The following is an 18,083-nucleotide window of genomic DNA, read 5'->3' on the forward strand; positions in this document are numbered from 1 at the left end:
TCCCAGTGAAAAAAGGATCAAGGTTTAAATGGATGAGTAAGTGAAGAGTGATATGGATATTGTCATAATCTCATCCAATTAGAGCAAACACACAATCTGAATTTGACACCAACAGACGGTTTTCTAGCCATAAGGCTTTCATATGTAGTTCAGCCTGTCGCTTACTCAGTCCAAACACACCCAGACCCCAGAGACAGCAGTAAAGAGCCGAAGCCGCTTGCTTCTAAAAACAGGCCTGTTTGAGGAGAAACGGACACGTGCAAGCAGATGGTGGCTAACATGTCAGAAAGCCTCGACATGAAGATTTCATGAGCCAACAGTGCCGCAAAAGTATCCATCTGGAAAGAGAGAGAGAGAAAGAGAGAGAAAGACAAAACAAAGGCGAGAGAGTGTCTGGAGGGGGATGGATTGGGTCTGGGGTCTACGACACATAATGACTCCTAAATCAGATTGTCCAGGATCGTTTGATTCATTCCAGCACTTCCCAGCATTCATTAGCAACTATTGATGAAATCTGCTTCAGCTCTAGGGAAATAAAGTCATCCGGGAAGGCCAGGAGAACAGATAAAGCAGAAGTAATTTCACTCTATATTAATAAAACATTATGTGGAGACATACAGTTCTGCTTGTCTCTTCCGTTTAAGCCTAGAGACACAATACACAAATGTCTGGCCAATGCATTTTTGCACATACACAGTTTTACGCACACGTTTGGGAACCCCTTGCAGAATCTGTGGAATTAATTTTAAATAAAATAAGATTTTATTTAGTACTGTCCTGAGTAAGATATTTTACATAAAAGATGTTTACATATACAGCGGGTACGAAAAGTATTCAGACCCCCTTAAATGTTTCACTCTTTGTTATATTGCAGCCATTTGCTAAAATCATTTAAAGGATAACTATTGCCAAAATGCAATCTGGGCTTTTTTTTTTTTTACTGTGAACGAGACAAACTTATATCTAAAAGCATAATTACGACAAACGAGCCGTTTTTGAGATTGACCGTGACTTCGTTTTGTGGTCAATGGCCGGTGAATGGGAGTACTAGGGGTGTAAATTTGAGCGCATCAAAATCGATATTTTTACAACACTAAGAAGGCTCGACACACCACGAAACTTTGCTCGAAGTATCGTCTGGGTCTCTACACATGAACTCGAGCATTGAGAACATTGTTTGTGTACACAGAGTTTACTAAAGAAAAAAAAGGTTTTGAACAACTCACTTACACTGTTTGAGTTTCCGCTCGCGGTCATCTTGCCAGTCAAGAAGTGTCGATCTCCGAATGCGAATGAATGGACTCCATAGGACGAAATATTAGGCTTATATGAGGCTCTTTTTACAACTAGAAGGTTATTATTGTTTTTCACTTGCGACAAAACAACGAATTAGCCGTGCATTTATATGGAAATATGCTTTAGGAGCTATCCATCCTCGCACTCGGAGATCGACACCTCTTGACTGGCAAGACGGCCACGAGCGAAAACTCAAACAGTGAAAGTGAGTTGTTCAAAAACTTTCTCTTTAGTAAACTCTGTGTACACAAACAATGTTCTCAGTGCTCGAGTTCATGTGTAGAGACCCAGGCGATAGAAACCAAAGTTTCATGGTGTGTCGAGCCTTCTTAGTGTCGTAAAAATATCGATTTTGAAGCGCTCAAAGTTATGCCCCTAGAACTCCCATTCACCGGCCATTGACCACAAAATGAAATCACGGTTAATTTCAATAACGGCTCGTTTGTCGTAATTATGCTTTTAGATATAAGTTTGTCTCGTTTACAGTAAAAAAACAGCCCAGGTTGCATTTTGGCAATAGTTATCCTTTAAGTATTTTTTTTTCCTCATTAATGTACACACAGCACCCCATACTGACAGAAAAACACAGAATTGTTGACATTTTTGCAGATTTATTAAAAAAGAAAAACTGAAATGTCACATGGTCCTAAGTATTCAGACCCTTTGCTGTGACAGTCATATATTTAACTCAGGTCCTGTCCATTTCTTCTGATCATCCTTGAGATGGTTCTACACCTTCATTTGAGTCCAGCTGTGTTTGATTATACTGATTGGACTTGATTAGGAAAGCCACACACCTGTCTATATAAGACCTTACAGCTCACAGAGCATGTCAGAGCAAATGAGAATCATGAGGTCAAAGGAACTGCCTGAAGAGCTCAGAGACAGAATTGTGGCAAGGCACAGAGCTATTTCTACTGCACTTAAGGTTCCTAAGAGCACAGTGGCCTCCATAATCCTTAAATGGAAGACGTTTGGGACGACCAGAACCCTTCCTAGAGCTGGTCGTCCGGCCAAACTGAGCTATCGGGGGAGAAGAGCCTTGGTGAGAGAGGTTAACCAAGATTAATTCTAAACGGTATGTGTGGAGAAAACCAGGCACTGCTCATCACCTGTCCAATACAGTCCCAACAGTGAAGCATGGTGGTGGCAGCATCATGCTGTGGGGGTGTTTTTCAGCTGCAGGGACAGGACGACTGGTTGCAATCGAGGGAAAGATGAATGTGGCCAAGTACAGGGATATCCTGGACGAATACCTTCTCCAGAGTGCTCAGGTCCTCAGACTGGGCCAAAGGTTTACCTTCCAACAAGACAATGACCCTAAGCACACAGTTAAAAGAACGAAGGAGTGGCTTCACAACAACTCTGTGACTGTTCTTGAATGGCCCAGCCATAGCCCTGACTTAAACCGAATTGAGCATCTCTGGAGAGACCTAAAATGGCTGTCCACCAACGTTTACCATCCAACCTGACAGAACTGGAGAGGATCTGCAAGTAGGAATGGCAGAGGATCCACAAAACCAGGTGTGAAAAACTTGTTGCATCTTTCCCAAAAAGACTCATGGCTGTATTAGATCAAAAGGGTGCTTCTACTGAAAACTGAGCAAAGGGTCTGAATACTTAGGACCCACTGTAGACCACAAAAGAAAAAAAATAGCTGAAAATATTAAAATAACCCCCTGCAAAAGTTTGGGAACCCTTGGTCCTTTATAATGTGTGTGGTTACCTGGATGATCTACTACTGTTTTTGTTTAGTGTTGGTTGTTTATAAGTCCCTTGTTGTTGAGATCCATCTTTTCACATTGAGGACAATTGAGGGACTCAAACATAACTATTAAAAAAGGTTCAAACTTTCACTGATGCTCCAGAAGGAAACACAATGCATTAAGAGCCAGGGGGTGAAAACGTTTTGAATTTGAAGGTTAAGGTAAAGTGTACTTAATTTGTCTTCTGGGAAACATGTAAGTATCTTCTGTTGTTTTCGAAGGGCAGTACTAAATGAAAAAAAAAAGATATTTCCACAAAATAAGAAAAACATGGACATCTTCATCTTGTTCAAAAGTTTTCACCCCCAAGCTCCTAATACATTGTGTTTCCTTCTGGAGCATCAGTGAATGTTTGAACCTTTTTTTAATAGTTGTGTTTGAGTCCCTCAGTTGTCTTCAGTGTGAAAAGATTGATCTCAAAAACATACAATCACTGCTGGAAAGGGTTCAAATAAGCAAAAGATGCTGGAAAACTGAAGAATCTGCAGGACCTGGAGGACCTTTCTGAAGAACAGTGCTCAGTTTAACTATTCAGAAAAAAGCAAGGGACTTATAAACAACTAACACAAAAAAGTATTAAGTATTAAGAAGTATATTAAGAGAATACACATATTAACAGTATTAAGAACCAAAGGTTCCCACACTTTTGCAGGGGGTTATTTTAATAATTTCAGCTATTATTGTCTCTTGTGGACTATATGTAAACATCTATTATATAAAATATCTTCCTCAGGACAGTACTAAATAAAAAATAACAGCATTGTGTATGATCTCTCTTATTTTTGTTAAAATTATTTACAGATTCAGCAAGGCTTAGTTCATACCAAACAATAAAGTAGTACAAATTCAGCTAAAAGTAAACACATAACCTGGATATATTACACAGTTCTGAGCTTCTTTTCTATTTTATAAATTTAATAAAGCTAAAAAATCTATTTTTGTTTTACTCAGGAAATACTACAACACAGCCTGTTTGCATATTGCAGGCCTGGAGCACCACAGTAAGATGCCACCATTCTATTCAATTCAACACATTCTCTCCGAATTGGCAATTTGACTCTACTAGATGTGTGTGGCACATAAACAAGGAGCTATTAAAACAGACACAGAGAACAAACTCACGTCTGGTGTCATTCATGAGCTGTATGAGTCAGATGGTGATTCATGAAGCTGAAAGTGAGATACACATTGGAACAGATTCGCTCAATATCCTGCTGTTTCCATCAGATAGGGCTTCTGTACTTCAGACTGACAATGTAGGCCTGACGGAAACAGTTTGTAAACATTTATCACAGCTCAGACAGCTCAGTGTTTACCTCATGATTGCCCTAAACTATAGGTGATATGACGAAGAGAAGAGAGATCTGCATAAAACCTGGCTTTGTTCTTATTGCATGTACTGTATGTGTGTGTGTGAGGGAGAGACCTAATGCCTCCACATGGGTAGTAAAAAGGCCAGTAAACAGCAGATAACAGTCCCTATGAGGGAGATGTGTCAATAAACATGCTAAATAATGTTCTGGAGAAAATCTAAAAATAGGTGAGAGCTGTTAAGGGACAAGGGACAGAAAATATAATTTATTAGCTTGGTGTAAGGATCAATGACAGTAAAGAAAAAGACGGAAAAGAGAATTTTTTTTTAGAAATGCAGTCTTTGCAGACATCTAGAGATCGAGTTTTTAAAATTCTTTGTATGTGTGTTGGTTTCATATGGTTTTGCAATTGACTGAAAGCGATAGTTCACTCAAAAATGAGAATTACCCCATGATTTACTCATCCTCAAGTCATCCTAGGTGTATATGACTTTTAATATAACTTGGAGTTATATTAAAAATGTCCTGACTTTTTAATGGCAGTAAATGGCTGTTGAGATTTTGAAGCAAGATAATGTGCTTCCATCCATCATTATGGTACTCCACAGGTCTCTGGGGGGTTACTAAAGGCATTCTTTAGTGAATCGATGCATTTGCATAAGAAAAATATCCATATTTAAAACTTTATAAACTGATCTCTATCTTACACTAACTGTCATACATGCTTTCGCAAAAGAATAGCATTGCAGTTGATGACGTAGGATGAAGACAAAAGTGGTGATGAATGTGGAAATGTAGTGTAGAGAGTAAAACAAATCACCAGTCACGAATCAGAAGTAAAAACAAGGATTTGTGTAAAAAATGAAATAAAAATCTTTTTTGAGCATACACACTTATGACAGTTAGCAGAAGCTAGAGATTACAGTTTATAAAGTTTTAAATATGAATATTTTTCTCACACAAACACATCAATTTATTTCAGAAGGCCTTTATTAACCCTCCAGAGCCACGTGGAGTACTGTTTATGATAGATGGATGCACTTTATTGAACTTCAACTTCATCTCAACACCCATTCATTGCCATTATAAAGCTTGGAAGAGCTGGGAATGTTTTTTAAAAAAGCAGGTCATATGGGTTTTCAAAGTTGTCTGCAAAGTTGTTAAACAAAAATGTGCATTACACAAAGATGTTGTCTCTCAAAAGAAAGAGTCGACTCAGAATCGCCTTAAGTCATATTTTCGAATCTTTTGCCTGTTACTGATCTACTTCACTAAGTAACATATATGCATAATCTCCATCTGCCCATAAAAATACAAACAGTCTGATCTGCCCACAAACATTTCCGCTAGTTAGTGTGTTAACATCATGTTGAGAAGACGTTGTGTTTTTTCATTGCCGAAAGATGATGATGTGAAGAATCAGTGGTTCAAATAATTTTTTTTTTTACGATACCACAGCAACACAATTCCAACATTTTCTTGTGTGCTCATCATTTTACCAAGGACTACTTCTCTAATCTTGGCTTTTATCTTCATTGGCTTCTAATCTTCTTTATTTGGACAAACAAGCATCTCTGAACCACAACATGTAAGTACGATTGATACGTTATGTGTACATTTTCAACTGAGTGCTCAAAATATCTATTTTTTTGTGCTAATAGTGCTGCTTTACCCTAAGAAAATTAATCATGGTTGTATTACAGTAAAAGTGTAGTAACAATGTTTTTGGTGTGTTGATTACCATTTGTATAACCACAGTTTTACTACAAATACCATGGTTAGTGTAGCAAAACCATGGTCAATTTGTGGCTACCATGGTTTATAGTAACCATGGTTTTTTGGTTTTATTTGTAGCAAAACCATGGTAGGGAGTAAAAGACCTGGTAGAGAGAGTGGTGCACCTGTGATACAGCTGTTCTGCGTTCTATTTAAGAGTTAAAACATAGAGAAGTTATTTTTCAGACATTACAACAGACATATTTTGGTTGACAAACTGTTAAGGTGGTTTACAAACTACAAAGTGTAAAACAAAATGTTTATTTTTTTTCTTCATTATTTTAGGAACGGATTGGAGCACTATATTATTGTTTTTAAGTAAAGGTGCATGCTAGGGTTGCCAGGTTGTCACAATAAAACCCCATTAAAATATACACTTCTTGTCAGGGTTTACCTGGTAAATTTGCATTTCTGGGGCTAAATACGACATTATTGTGGTCACTTCAACCCACGACATCAAAAACAACCGCAAACTTGGCAACACAGATGGGAGCACTCACTAACTTGTTCATATACTTCTCTCTGTGCCAATCACAACAGGCTTAGCCAGCTGACCAATTAGAGCAGAGTAGGCTTATGAAATTAAGGGGTTTACAGACATTATGCTTAAAACAAAGATTTGAACGAATTGTTTCGAAATCATGTACAAATGTATACTCTGGGAAAAATATAATGGTTTTTGACCTTAGATGCATTTAAACCTCTAATAGGGGACTCCAACACAATATTAGGACACTTTTAAAACCCTATGACCTGCTTTTTCATATAACTCTGACTGTATTCGTCTGAAGAGGAAATTCATATACACCTAGGACAGCCTGAGGGTGGGTAAATCACGAGGTAATTTTCATTTTGGGGTGAACTATCCCTTTAACTGCACCATGGTCATACATACGTTAAGATATGCATTAAGACAGATCTTATAAACTAAATAAACTAATAGATTTGGAAATAATAGCCTTGTGTTACTGACCCATAAAAACAACAGATCCATTGAGAGTGATCAGATAGCTATAGGCAGGAGTCAGCAAAATGGTATAGCGTGTGTGTTTGTGTTGATGCTAGACTAAATGAACAGTGTTTTATAGCAACCCATAAACCTTTCAACCGCTGTAAATCCAGTTCATGATAGTGACTGTACTAAATCACACACATGCACACACAGCAAGCCTCACACATCCACACTCGTGTGTGCACACACACACACACACACACACACACACACACACACACACACACACACACACACACACACAAAGCCATCTCCAGATTTAACTACAACCAAGAGCAACATCTCAGCCTTTCTCTCTCCCTGTTGTTCTCAATCTCGTTCACTCCCTGTAGGACATGTGCTCTGTAATCAGAGACTTTGTTGTCCTGCAGTATGGGGTACTGTCTCCACGTGGTATGTTGCATCCGGCGGTTCTGAGCCATTAAACACAGAGATGAGCATGTGAGAGGGATTTCGAAGTATATCAGTGTGTGCGAGTGTGTTGAGGCTATGCTGAGCTGTTAGAAAAAGTAAGTATGTGTGTGTGTTTTTGCGCTAGGGGTCCAGAGGAGCTGAGCTCTGCCTCTCCGTGTGGGATTGAAGCCAGACGGGGTCTTACAGCAGGTCCTGCTAAAGTCTCCGGCATACGTCTGTTACCTTACAGCTCTCATTTATCACACTCTAAACTCCATCACCTTCAACATCACTCAGACACACACACTGGTGCTTAACCTTTCCGGCTCTTGGAGCTTCAGCAGCTGTCTGCAGCGCAGATCTGCTGATATACACAAAACATGCACGATTACACAGGAAACAGAAGATAGTGTCACACTATCTAAGCAACGAAGAGTGACAATGAACCGCTGGGTTATGAAAATTAACTGACAATAGTGCTGGGCGATATACATTAAAATGGTAAACCAGTTTATATTACGCAAGCGGGATGACTTAAAAAAGTAGATTTCTGATTAATAGTTGAAAAACTTTTAGAACTAATTAACTAATTCTATAACTGAGCAAATAAACCAACAGATAAATAAACCATTAACAGAAGCCAGAGATGCTGAAACTGGACGCAAAGAGGAGAAAATGTTGCAGCAGGCAGAGCAAAATGACTGTTTATTACTGTATTATTTCCAGTCAGGTAGGTGAAATATTAGGCTAATATATTAATTAATACTGACTGTTAGGGCTGGGCGATAAATCGAAAGCGATTCTAAGGCGCGTTTAGTGAATGAAGCCGGTACTTTGATTAGTAGTAAATCTCCATCACGTGCGTTCAGCTGCGTTCAGCTGGAGTGTTCAGAGGCGTAAATCACTGACAAGCTACGCCAAATCGCGCTCAAAATCGAATCGAATCGAATGCGATTTTTAGCGCGATTTGGCGTAGCTTGTCAGTGATTTACGCCTCTGAACACTCCAGCTGAACGCAGCTGAACGCATGTGATGGAGATTTACTACTAATCAAAGTACCGGCTTCATTCACTAAACGCGCCTTAGAATCGCTTTCGATTTATCGCCCAGCCCTACTGACTGTACGTGTTTTTATCATCTATTAACTTTAGTTTGTTAAAATAGTGCGCCCTTTCCTGCTTACTAAGCCCTTCTCTATATGATTTCTGTATTTTACCGTGGTTTAGACAACATAAATTAGCAGAACAATGTATTCAGTAGTACATTAACTGTGAAATCCATGCTGTAGTTTAAATCCGAGTATCTCCAATATGGCCGTGCATCGGGATACCTGACCAAACCATTATGTAAGTGCAAACCCTCTATAGGAAGAACATTCTAAATACTGAATTGGGGAGGAGAGTTTATATGAATGTATCTCTAAGGGGAACTGACTGTCTTCAGAAAAGTTTAGAAGGTATTTTCTTTTCATCTTACCTCTGTATAATGCATATTAATGTAGTATTTAAAAGGCAGTTCTGCTTTGTTTACAGCAATAACCAAGGAAATGTTGTATTGCTGCTGTTCTATAAGCGCCACCTGCTGTTAGAGAGTGAATTTGCATTCTCACGTCACCCATCTGCAGTTTTTGTTTCGGTCAGATGTTTTATGTAGCATAATACCACAAAAGTCAGGCCATTCTCTAAATTCTGTATTATAAAATACAATTTATTAAAAACTGCTCATGCTATAAGTAGCATGTTTGGTTGGATCGTGATCAAAATGCAGTGTTTCTGATTAATATAAAGGCCTAGTCAGTGAAAAAAAAAACTGGCAGAATCCTAAATAATTTTAATTTAACATGGAATCTAAAATAAGCAGTGTTGGGAAGTAACTAGTTACATGTAACGGAGTTACGTAATTTAATTACAAAATAACAGTAATTAAATTCGTTACAGTTACTTAGAAAAATGTGTAAGTAAATTACAGTTACTTATGAAAATGTTAAAGATTACAAATGGGGTTACATCTAAAAATTTTCTTTAAAAATCTGGGATATGTTGAATAATATTAATCTGTTGCTTTGCCTGTTTTTGATATGCACGATGCCTTCTGCTAAGGCCAGTTATTAAAGCGGTGCTATTCTGATGCTTTTGATTGGTTTGAATTTGCGTAGCACCACGTGGAAGACCAATATTAAAAACATTCATAACAAATTAGCTAGCCTGCTAGCTGCCTTTACCAGACACACTTGTATTTATGAACCCTTTTACAAAAAAATATTGCATTTTTTCTCCTTGAATAAGGTTGGTAATGTCAGATCTAACTTGCGATTTTATCACATTAACCCATTTTAATTTTGAGTGTCATTTGTAAAATCAGTGTTTACACTACTGCGTGATTTTCATCTGAAACGTGACTAATGATTTGAAGGATGAAAATCCGCTGCAGTTTAGTTTATTTTCGAATAATATAGATCTATTTTGATGACCTATAATGATCGATGTTGACCTAACGTGCCACCTAGTGGACAAATCTCTCAATTAGTTTGTCCCATTTTGCCTTGCAAAATCGAGCAATCATCTAGTGAAGCACCCCAGTTGGTCACTGAATCTAAGCAGTGTTTTAGATGAAATGTAACTTTATTTATATAAAAAAAAAAAAAAAAAAAAAAAAACAATACCATGGATTTTATGACACAGCTACAATGATGGAGTCTGTTTGGATTTGCCAGTATCTATTCTAGAATCTATTCTTTCCTCTGTTAGTGAGAAATAATTATTAGCCCTGTATGGTATAATGATTTCCCTTCACACATAGTGGTAAAAAAAAAAAAAAAAAAAAAAAAATAGTATGCAGATTTTTACTATTTTTTTATTATTTCAGTAAGAAGAAAAAAACTTGTTTTTACTACATTATTATAATCTCGAATTGTGTTTTCTCTTAAATATAACTAAAAATAATTATCTATCATTTTAAATAGATAATTTAGATATTTAAAGAAATCTTTTCTAAGATTTACGTTTTTCAAGGCATTGTTACTTGCCAGTGTGTCCTGTTATAGCTATGCAAAATTTTGATTTTGTAACAACAGTAAACATTTTTTTTTTGTTATAAGGTCTGGTTTTGTGATGGCTGTACTTTAAAATTAAATTAATGTAATCTTAATTCAAGTGATGAAAGATTTTGAAATTCTAACAGTAAACTACTGTAAGGTCACACCTGCTTGGTATAAATGCTTGAAAATGATTTAGTTGAAAATATCCATTAGAAACGTAAAAGTAATCAAAAAGTAATCAGATGTAATCAGTTACTTTACTTTTCTAAAGTAATTGAAAAGGTACACTACTTATTACATTTTAAATAGGGTAATTTGTAATCTGTAATCTATTACATTTCCAAAGTAACCTCCCCAACACTGAAAATAAGCTAGCAGAATCTTTGTGTCATGATCTTTTTGTTTTTGAAATATACTTCCAGTCACATGATCCTTCAAAAATCATTCTAATATTCTGATTTGCTGCTCAAAAAACATTTATTATTAGAATATATAAATAGAAATATTTTGCAACATTATTTGGATCAAATAAATACAGGCTTGCTGAGCAGAAGAGACTTCTTTAAAAAAAAAAGCATTAAAAATCTTACTGACCAAAAACTTTTGATTGGTAGTATATTATATAAAAACTACCATCCACTACCAACTTATACATTTATTCCACAAGGATGCATTAAACTGATCAAAATTAACAGTAAGTACATTATTAATGTTAGAAAAGATTTCAGTGTTATTAAACTTTCTATTCATTAAAGAATACTGAAAAATATAATGGTAATGCCACAGAAGGAGTAAACAGCATAACTGTTTTCAACATTGATAATTACAAGAAATGCAAAAAAAAAACCAGCATATTAGAGTGATTTCTGAAGTATTATGTGATGTTAAATCCTGAAAATTCTGCTGAAAATTCAGCTTTGTAATATATATTCAAACAGAAAACAGTTATTATAAATTGTAATAATATTACACAGTATTAATGTTTTTACTGTATTTTTATCAAATAAATACAGCCTTGGTGCAGCATTCCACATTAAAAAACCTTACCAACCCTAAACCTTTTTAGCAGTATCTCAGTAATTATTATTTAATTTGATTTGAATCCTTTGCACATTGCACTACAATATTTACGAAAGCATACAAACGTAAGGCAATAAATCAGCAGTAATTTGACCAAGTTTAAAGAGTGTGATGAAAAACTGTTTCCAGACTGATGTTGGTTGCCTAGGAGACCATTCCAGACTACTGAAGTTGAAATGCTGTGCATCTTCATCAAGCTTTCAAGCTTTTAGAGTAAAATCCAATCGACTAGGAGGAAGCCAGCATGTATCGGCCTGTTCTACATCGTCTCACGAGACCTCGCAGCGCTAAACTCCATCAGAGAAGCCAAACGCTCAATTCCATACAATTCCAAGATGTTTGTGACATTAAACAGAAAGCATGGATCTTGTTATGCTGCTGTAATGTGCTTGTAGATTGGTGTAAGTGAGTCTTATAACATTGTGCCAATCGTTTCACGGCTTAAATCAATTATAGTGAATGCAGTGCGGCTCTGCCCCCTGCTGGCACACAGAAGTATCACTCCAAAATCATTCCAGTCTAGCTCTACAGTCAAAAGTACTTTTGAGGATTTACAGAACAAAGAAGTGTGTGTATATTTACCTCCACATCCCAGTGAAGCTATACATGATGCTGACACAGCGTGGTAACTTGGGTGGCTCCAGCCCGTCAATTCTAACAAGCAGAGACACCGCTCCAAACAAGACCAGGTACTTTACGTAAAAAAACTGGACCAGCGCAAGAGCCAAACCACCTGCAGGTGAAAAAGAAAGAGAGGTTAGATGACATTAAAAAGTAAAGCGGCCATGTGCTTGATCTCACACAGACATCTGCCCTTTAAACATCTGAAATGACAGGGCTGTTCCACGTGCCACAGTTTTGGCCATGCAGTGCACGTGAAGCTCATTTCAGCCCTTCATCCTATTCTGGCTGAGAAGAACCACAGATTTGATGATTTATATCAGATTTCAGTTTTATTCTGAACTGTTTCATAATTCAGTTCGATCATCCTCATCCTCTCTAGTCATCTCTCCCTTTTTGCTTCTCTCTTTCTGTGCGTCAGTGGAAACTGAGAACAGCATCTGTCTTTCCCACATCCCACTGGTACAGAGCTAAAAGCTTGTAAAAAATAGGACAGGATTTCGGCGAGCCCTTTCTATACAAAACAGGTACAAAGTGGCGTTAATGACTTGATGTTCCTGCTGTATAGTCCCTCTCTACACTGCTCTCTCTCTTGCAGGGTCTATGGTTTTGAATCAAAGTTCAGGCAGCACAAATCAGCAGCTTCCACAGATCAATAGACAGCAAGTGCAGAAGTTAAGATGCTGCACACGGCTAAAACTGTGTGTGTGTGTGTGTGTGTGTAAGTTTTCGTTGTGAACATCTGTTAAAGCTGTTATACCAAGACAGACTGTATCCAAAAAGCATAATTTGTATAAATAATACTCACTGCTTCATAGTATGCACACAGCAATATGTCAAAAAGCAAGATGTTGAAATACTGATGATTTAGCATGCTAACAATACTCAAATGATGTACTGTGTGAAATTCTGGACACTTCGCTTTCCTAACACAGTGGGAGCCACTGGATTTTAAAAGGGTTGCTATATTAACTGCAAGCACTGCAGGTACCAAGAAAGTTACTTAGGGACAGTGCCGGCTAGTAACTGACTACATGTAATCTAAATTACGTAATCAGTAAAGATGGGACAATAAATCATTGCAAAGCGAATCGAGAAAAGATTCAGCATCGATCCCGAGATTTCCGAACACGTCGCAATTCTTCCTCAAATCGATTCTGAGCTTAGTTTTGAAAAGCAGATGGCACTGCTTGCTTTAGAAACAGCCGTGCTCTGCTTGTTTTCAAATCCTTACATGCACTTAACCCTAAAATAACCGTTCATACAATTTGAAAACTTTGAAGAGAATTACACTGGTGTTTACAGTGGGCTGTGTTTACATTAATCTCGCGTCTTAAAAGCATTCTGAGCCGAGGTGAAATTACACGACTCAGCCGAACACACAAGTGCTCTTCAGAATCAGAACTCTTTGTAAGCGTTTGAGTGTGCGGATAAAAACTAGATTAGAGCACCATCTGCTGTTTAAATCTAAACTCAAAATCGATTCCAAAGAGAAAGATGATGCATTCGGAAGATCTCAGAATCTCGTGAATCAATTTATCGTCCTATCCCTAGAATCAGTGGCTAGTTGCGTAAACATAGCCACTATGTTAAGCCTGGGTCTTAAAGGGATAGTTCACCCAAAAATAAAATCATGTTATTAAATACTCACCCTCTAGTCATTCCAAACCTGCAAGAGCTTAATTTAACACAAATTAGATATTTTAGAGGAAATCCGAGCGCTTTCTGAATTGTTGAATAGAGTCGCTTTTTTTGCTTTCTTTGCACACAAAAAGTATTATCGTAGCTACTAAAAATTACGATTGAACAACTGATGTCACATGGACTATGTCCTTACTACGTTTCTGGACCTTGATCATGGTAGGACCGTTGCTGTCTATGGAGGGTTCCGAAGATGATCAAAAGTCTTACTGCTTTGGAATGACATGAGGGTGAATAATTAATCACAGAATTTTCATTTTTAGGTGAACTATTCCTCTAAAAACTAGTTTGACCAACTAGCAGTTAACCAAGAGAAAATCAGTCGTTTCTGATTCATATTGGGCCAGTCTTTTTGTAACTGACTTTAAAATTATATGAGCAGTCTTTAACTAAACAAATTAGATGACTAACTTTTTAAGACTAGTCTTAGAGGTTTATGCAATTGGCACCAGATTCCAAAAGGACTGTAATTAAAAGTAATTAGAGTTTTTTCTTTCTTTTCTTTTGGTCCAGCTATAATATTTTGATATGAATACAGTTCATATAAAGTGTTATTTGCAAGATATATACTAAAAACATTTTGAAGTCATGTTCTCCATTGTTTTCTGGTAAAGTGAGCCAGCTGGTCTGGTAAAGTGGACCATTCCTTAATTATCAAAATTTATTCTGCATATTAATAATAAAAATAAAAAAAAACATTTACTGACACATATGATCAGACATACATATTTAGCAAACCCCCAAATTATATAACCTACAGGTCATGAGTAAAATAAATGTGTAAATCCACATCTCAGTTCATGTGTGAAATTCCAAACAACTGGAAGAACATGTTGTCTTGACATTAAATCTGATTAAATCTATATCAGAATATTCAGAAATCAGAAAATTGATAACAAAAAATACAATAATTAATAAGAGGAACATTCAAAATGGTAATCATATGTAAAAATCGATGCGCTAAACACTTCAAAATATTTTAATTGTGTCTATATTTTAAACCTTTATATTCTACATCTATATTTTTCTTCTCTCATACTTTCTTCACTCCAGAGATTGAACTACATGCCTTGACATCTTTCGATTCTTTTTCCTTTTCTTCCATCTCTGACTTGAATTCCTGACTGCAGTTTATTGACTGCAGAATTTCTGTTTTCTAACTAAGTAAATTATAAATGTCAACTATAAAATAATCAGTAAATTTAAATTAATTAATGAATTAATTTTAAGTTAATTTAAATGAATTCCAGTATAATTACCGAAGGTTAAATGTCGGCATTTTCCCTGTCTAACACGTTCAGCCAAAGTGGGCCAGCTATGTTTAAACACCCCACAAGAAAAGTAACAAAAAAAAATAATAAATCAACCAAAACTATTTTATCATTTAGATAAGGGTGGGGAAACTTGATCCTTGAGGGCTAGTGTCCTTGCAGAGTTAAAAAAAAAAAAGCCATATACCTTGATTAGCTTGTTCAGGTGTGTTTGATTAGGGTTGGAGTTAAACTCTGCAGGGACACCGGCCCACGAGGGTCAAGGTTCCCCACCCCTGATTTAAAGAAATAGCGTCTCTAGGTAGTAAATAAGAACCATTGTTATGCTCTGAAGGTGTAAACCTTTTGAGCACAGTACAATCAAGCTTAAATGGCCCACTTTACCTGAATCTACCCCCATCTCGGAGGAAGTTAATATTTACAATAATTTAACAACACACTCACATGTTTACAGTTCTCTGATGTCACTTAATGATCACAGTGACATACACGTAAACAAATAAAATATTTATATTCTTAGTGTTCAAGTGTTTAAATTGTTTTTATTTGACATTTTTATGATTTAATGAATCAGTTTTTTATCAACTTACAATTCACTGTCAACTTACTAATGTAATGTTTAATGCATTTTATGATGCTGATAAAAAATAGAATATATTTTCTTTCTCTTTGCTTTTTAATATCTTAAAAATATCTAGCATGCTTAATGTTAAGTTTAAAACAAGTAATCTAAAAAGTTAGCTAGATTACATTACTAACTAGTTTGCATTATGTAATCTGTAATCAGTAACAGGTTACAATTTGTAAGTAATTTACCCATTGCGCTGATTAAATATGACAATCAGTTTCCACAAAAATATTAAGTTTCCAAAAAATGTTAAGTGTATCAGTTACCAAAAAATATTAAGCAGCACAACTTTTTTCAACAATAAAAGTTCCTTGAGCACCAAATAAGCATATTAGAATAATTGTATAACTGTTTGTATAAATTATGCTTATTTATGCTTATCACAGAAATAAATTACATTTTAATATATATTAAAATCTGTTATTTAATTAATATTTCACAACATTACACTTCATACTGTATTTTTCTTTAAATGTGACCCTGGACCACAAAGATTAGGAACTACATTCCCATTCCGGCATAACAGTCAAGGAAGTTTGTTTCCGTAATATGGACGCAGCAAGCGGAGTAATATCAGGCAGCGTCTGAAATTAGTTCCCAGCTAGGTTAGCATTTGCACATGTGCTGCGTGATACTACTGTGCCTGCTTCAGCCATGTTACGGCAGCAAACTTCCTTGACTATTACGCCAGAATGGAAGTGTAGCTCCTAATCTTATGGGCCTAGAAAAACGCAGCTTTACATTTTCCGCTGGTATTAGTACACGATATAACTACAGAAGAGTCAAGTTTTAAATAGGACAAATATCAAAACTCGTTGGTCATTTTTGAACGTGTTGCTATTGGTCTAATAGGATTCAATGATCTATGCTAAGCTATGCTAAAAGTGATATCGCCAGAACAGGAGAACGGCTGAATGGATTTCAAAACGGGGTAAAACTCAACTTATTAACTCGAGGGGAGTTACAGAATGAGCCTATTTCCAAAAAAAGTGGAGTGTTCCTTTAAGACTGTCGAGACATTCTTCATCAAATTCAATACTGTGAAGTATAAATTCATATGCAGCCTCAAACTCACCCAGCGCCCAGGGTGGCAGCATCTCCATGTAGGTTTCGTTGCTCTGAATAGCATGCATGTACATGAAGTGGATCATGAATTCGGCTAAACACCACCAGACAAACACACGCAGTATTCCACTCAACACATCCACCACAGAGAGTTTACACACTGGCCTTTCTATCTGCAGAGACAGAGAAAGACATTCACAGTACATCTGGATAAAGCACAAACCCTGCATTTTTTTAAAGGGGTCCTTTTATGCTCTTTTATTATTTTTAAGTCTTTATTTTGTTTTATTTTGGGGGGGGGGGGGGGGTCACTAAAACACACTCTCATGCTTGGTGGTTCAAAAATTTCTCCCTAGGCTGGCACAAATGGCTCGATTAGTTCCGGGTTTGATGAAGGTTCGCCTTTCCGAAAAACAAAATGTGTTGTGATTGGTTAGCAGTATAAGCAGCTAGAGAAGCTATCTACACTGTATGATGACTAAATCTCTTACCACACACTGCGAGTCTACGGTGCGGCTCCGACACGACCACCGATGATCATCACTCTAGCCAATGCTTATGTTTACATCAGCCGTGGCCCCACATGTGTTTCGGCCCTCTATACTGCACACGTCAATGGCACGGCTCCAGCAAGGCTAACAGAGCAATTCGCAGACACTTTAGTCAATGCTTGCGTTTAGCTGAGGCATCCAAGAAGCAGCTGTCCATGCTACATTGCTAAAGTTAGGCAAATCCCCCACCTTGTTCCTCCCCACCCACAAACGATTCAAGACAGGACAAGCTAAAATTCAAAAAGTGAAAAAGCATAATAGGACCCCCTTTAAGAAACTCATTTTATTCTACCTGTTCACTGAAGTCTCTGTAGGTCACAATGGGTCCGTTGTAAAACAGAGGGTGATAGAAACAGTAGGCAGAGAGTTTGTAGAACTGAAAAATTAGAGTCTTCAGTCCTTTATCCTTGAGAGCGGAGGAGTGGTTTGGACCTCCGGTTTGCAGGGGGCGCCAGCACAGCTCCAGACTAAAGCTAATGCACCGCAAACTACAAACAGCAGTACTAAAGAGCAAGAGGTAGTACTGGTCCTCAGAAGTGTACCAGCCACGCTAGAGAGAAGTATAAAAAGAAG

The 18,083-nt window shown here is 36.9% G+C and overlaps 1 protein-coding gene across 1 annotated transcript in view; it reads right to left on the reverse strand.

Annotated features, from left to right (window-relative positions):
- The window catches only part of hhat (hedgehog acyltransferase), a 48,766-nt gene that overhangs the window by 20,159 nt on the left and 10,524 nt on the right, over positions 1–18,083 (reverse strand). Inside the window, exons 5-8 of the mRNA XM_073827642.1 lie at positions 17,803–18,060; positions 16,970–17,132; positions 12,256–12,406; positions 8,740–8,761 (exon numbers count right to left, since the gene is read on the reverse strand). Of these exons, the coding sequence (XP_073683743.1) occupies positions 8,740–8,761; positions 12,256–12,406; positions 16,970–17,132; positions 17,803–18,060 (594 nt within the window). The remainder of the gene's footprint in view (positions 1–8,739; positions 8,762–12,255; positions 12,407–16,969; positions 17,133–17,802; positions 18,061–18,083) is intronic.

The sequence above is a fragment of the Garra rufa genome, chromosome 21, assembly GCF_049309525.1.
Source record: "Garra rufa chromosome 21, GarRuf1.0, whole genome shotgun sequence".
NCBI lineage: Eukaryota > Metazoa > Chordata > Actinopteri > Cypriniformes > Cyprinidae > Garra > Garra rufa.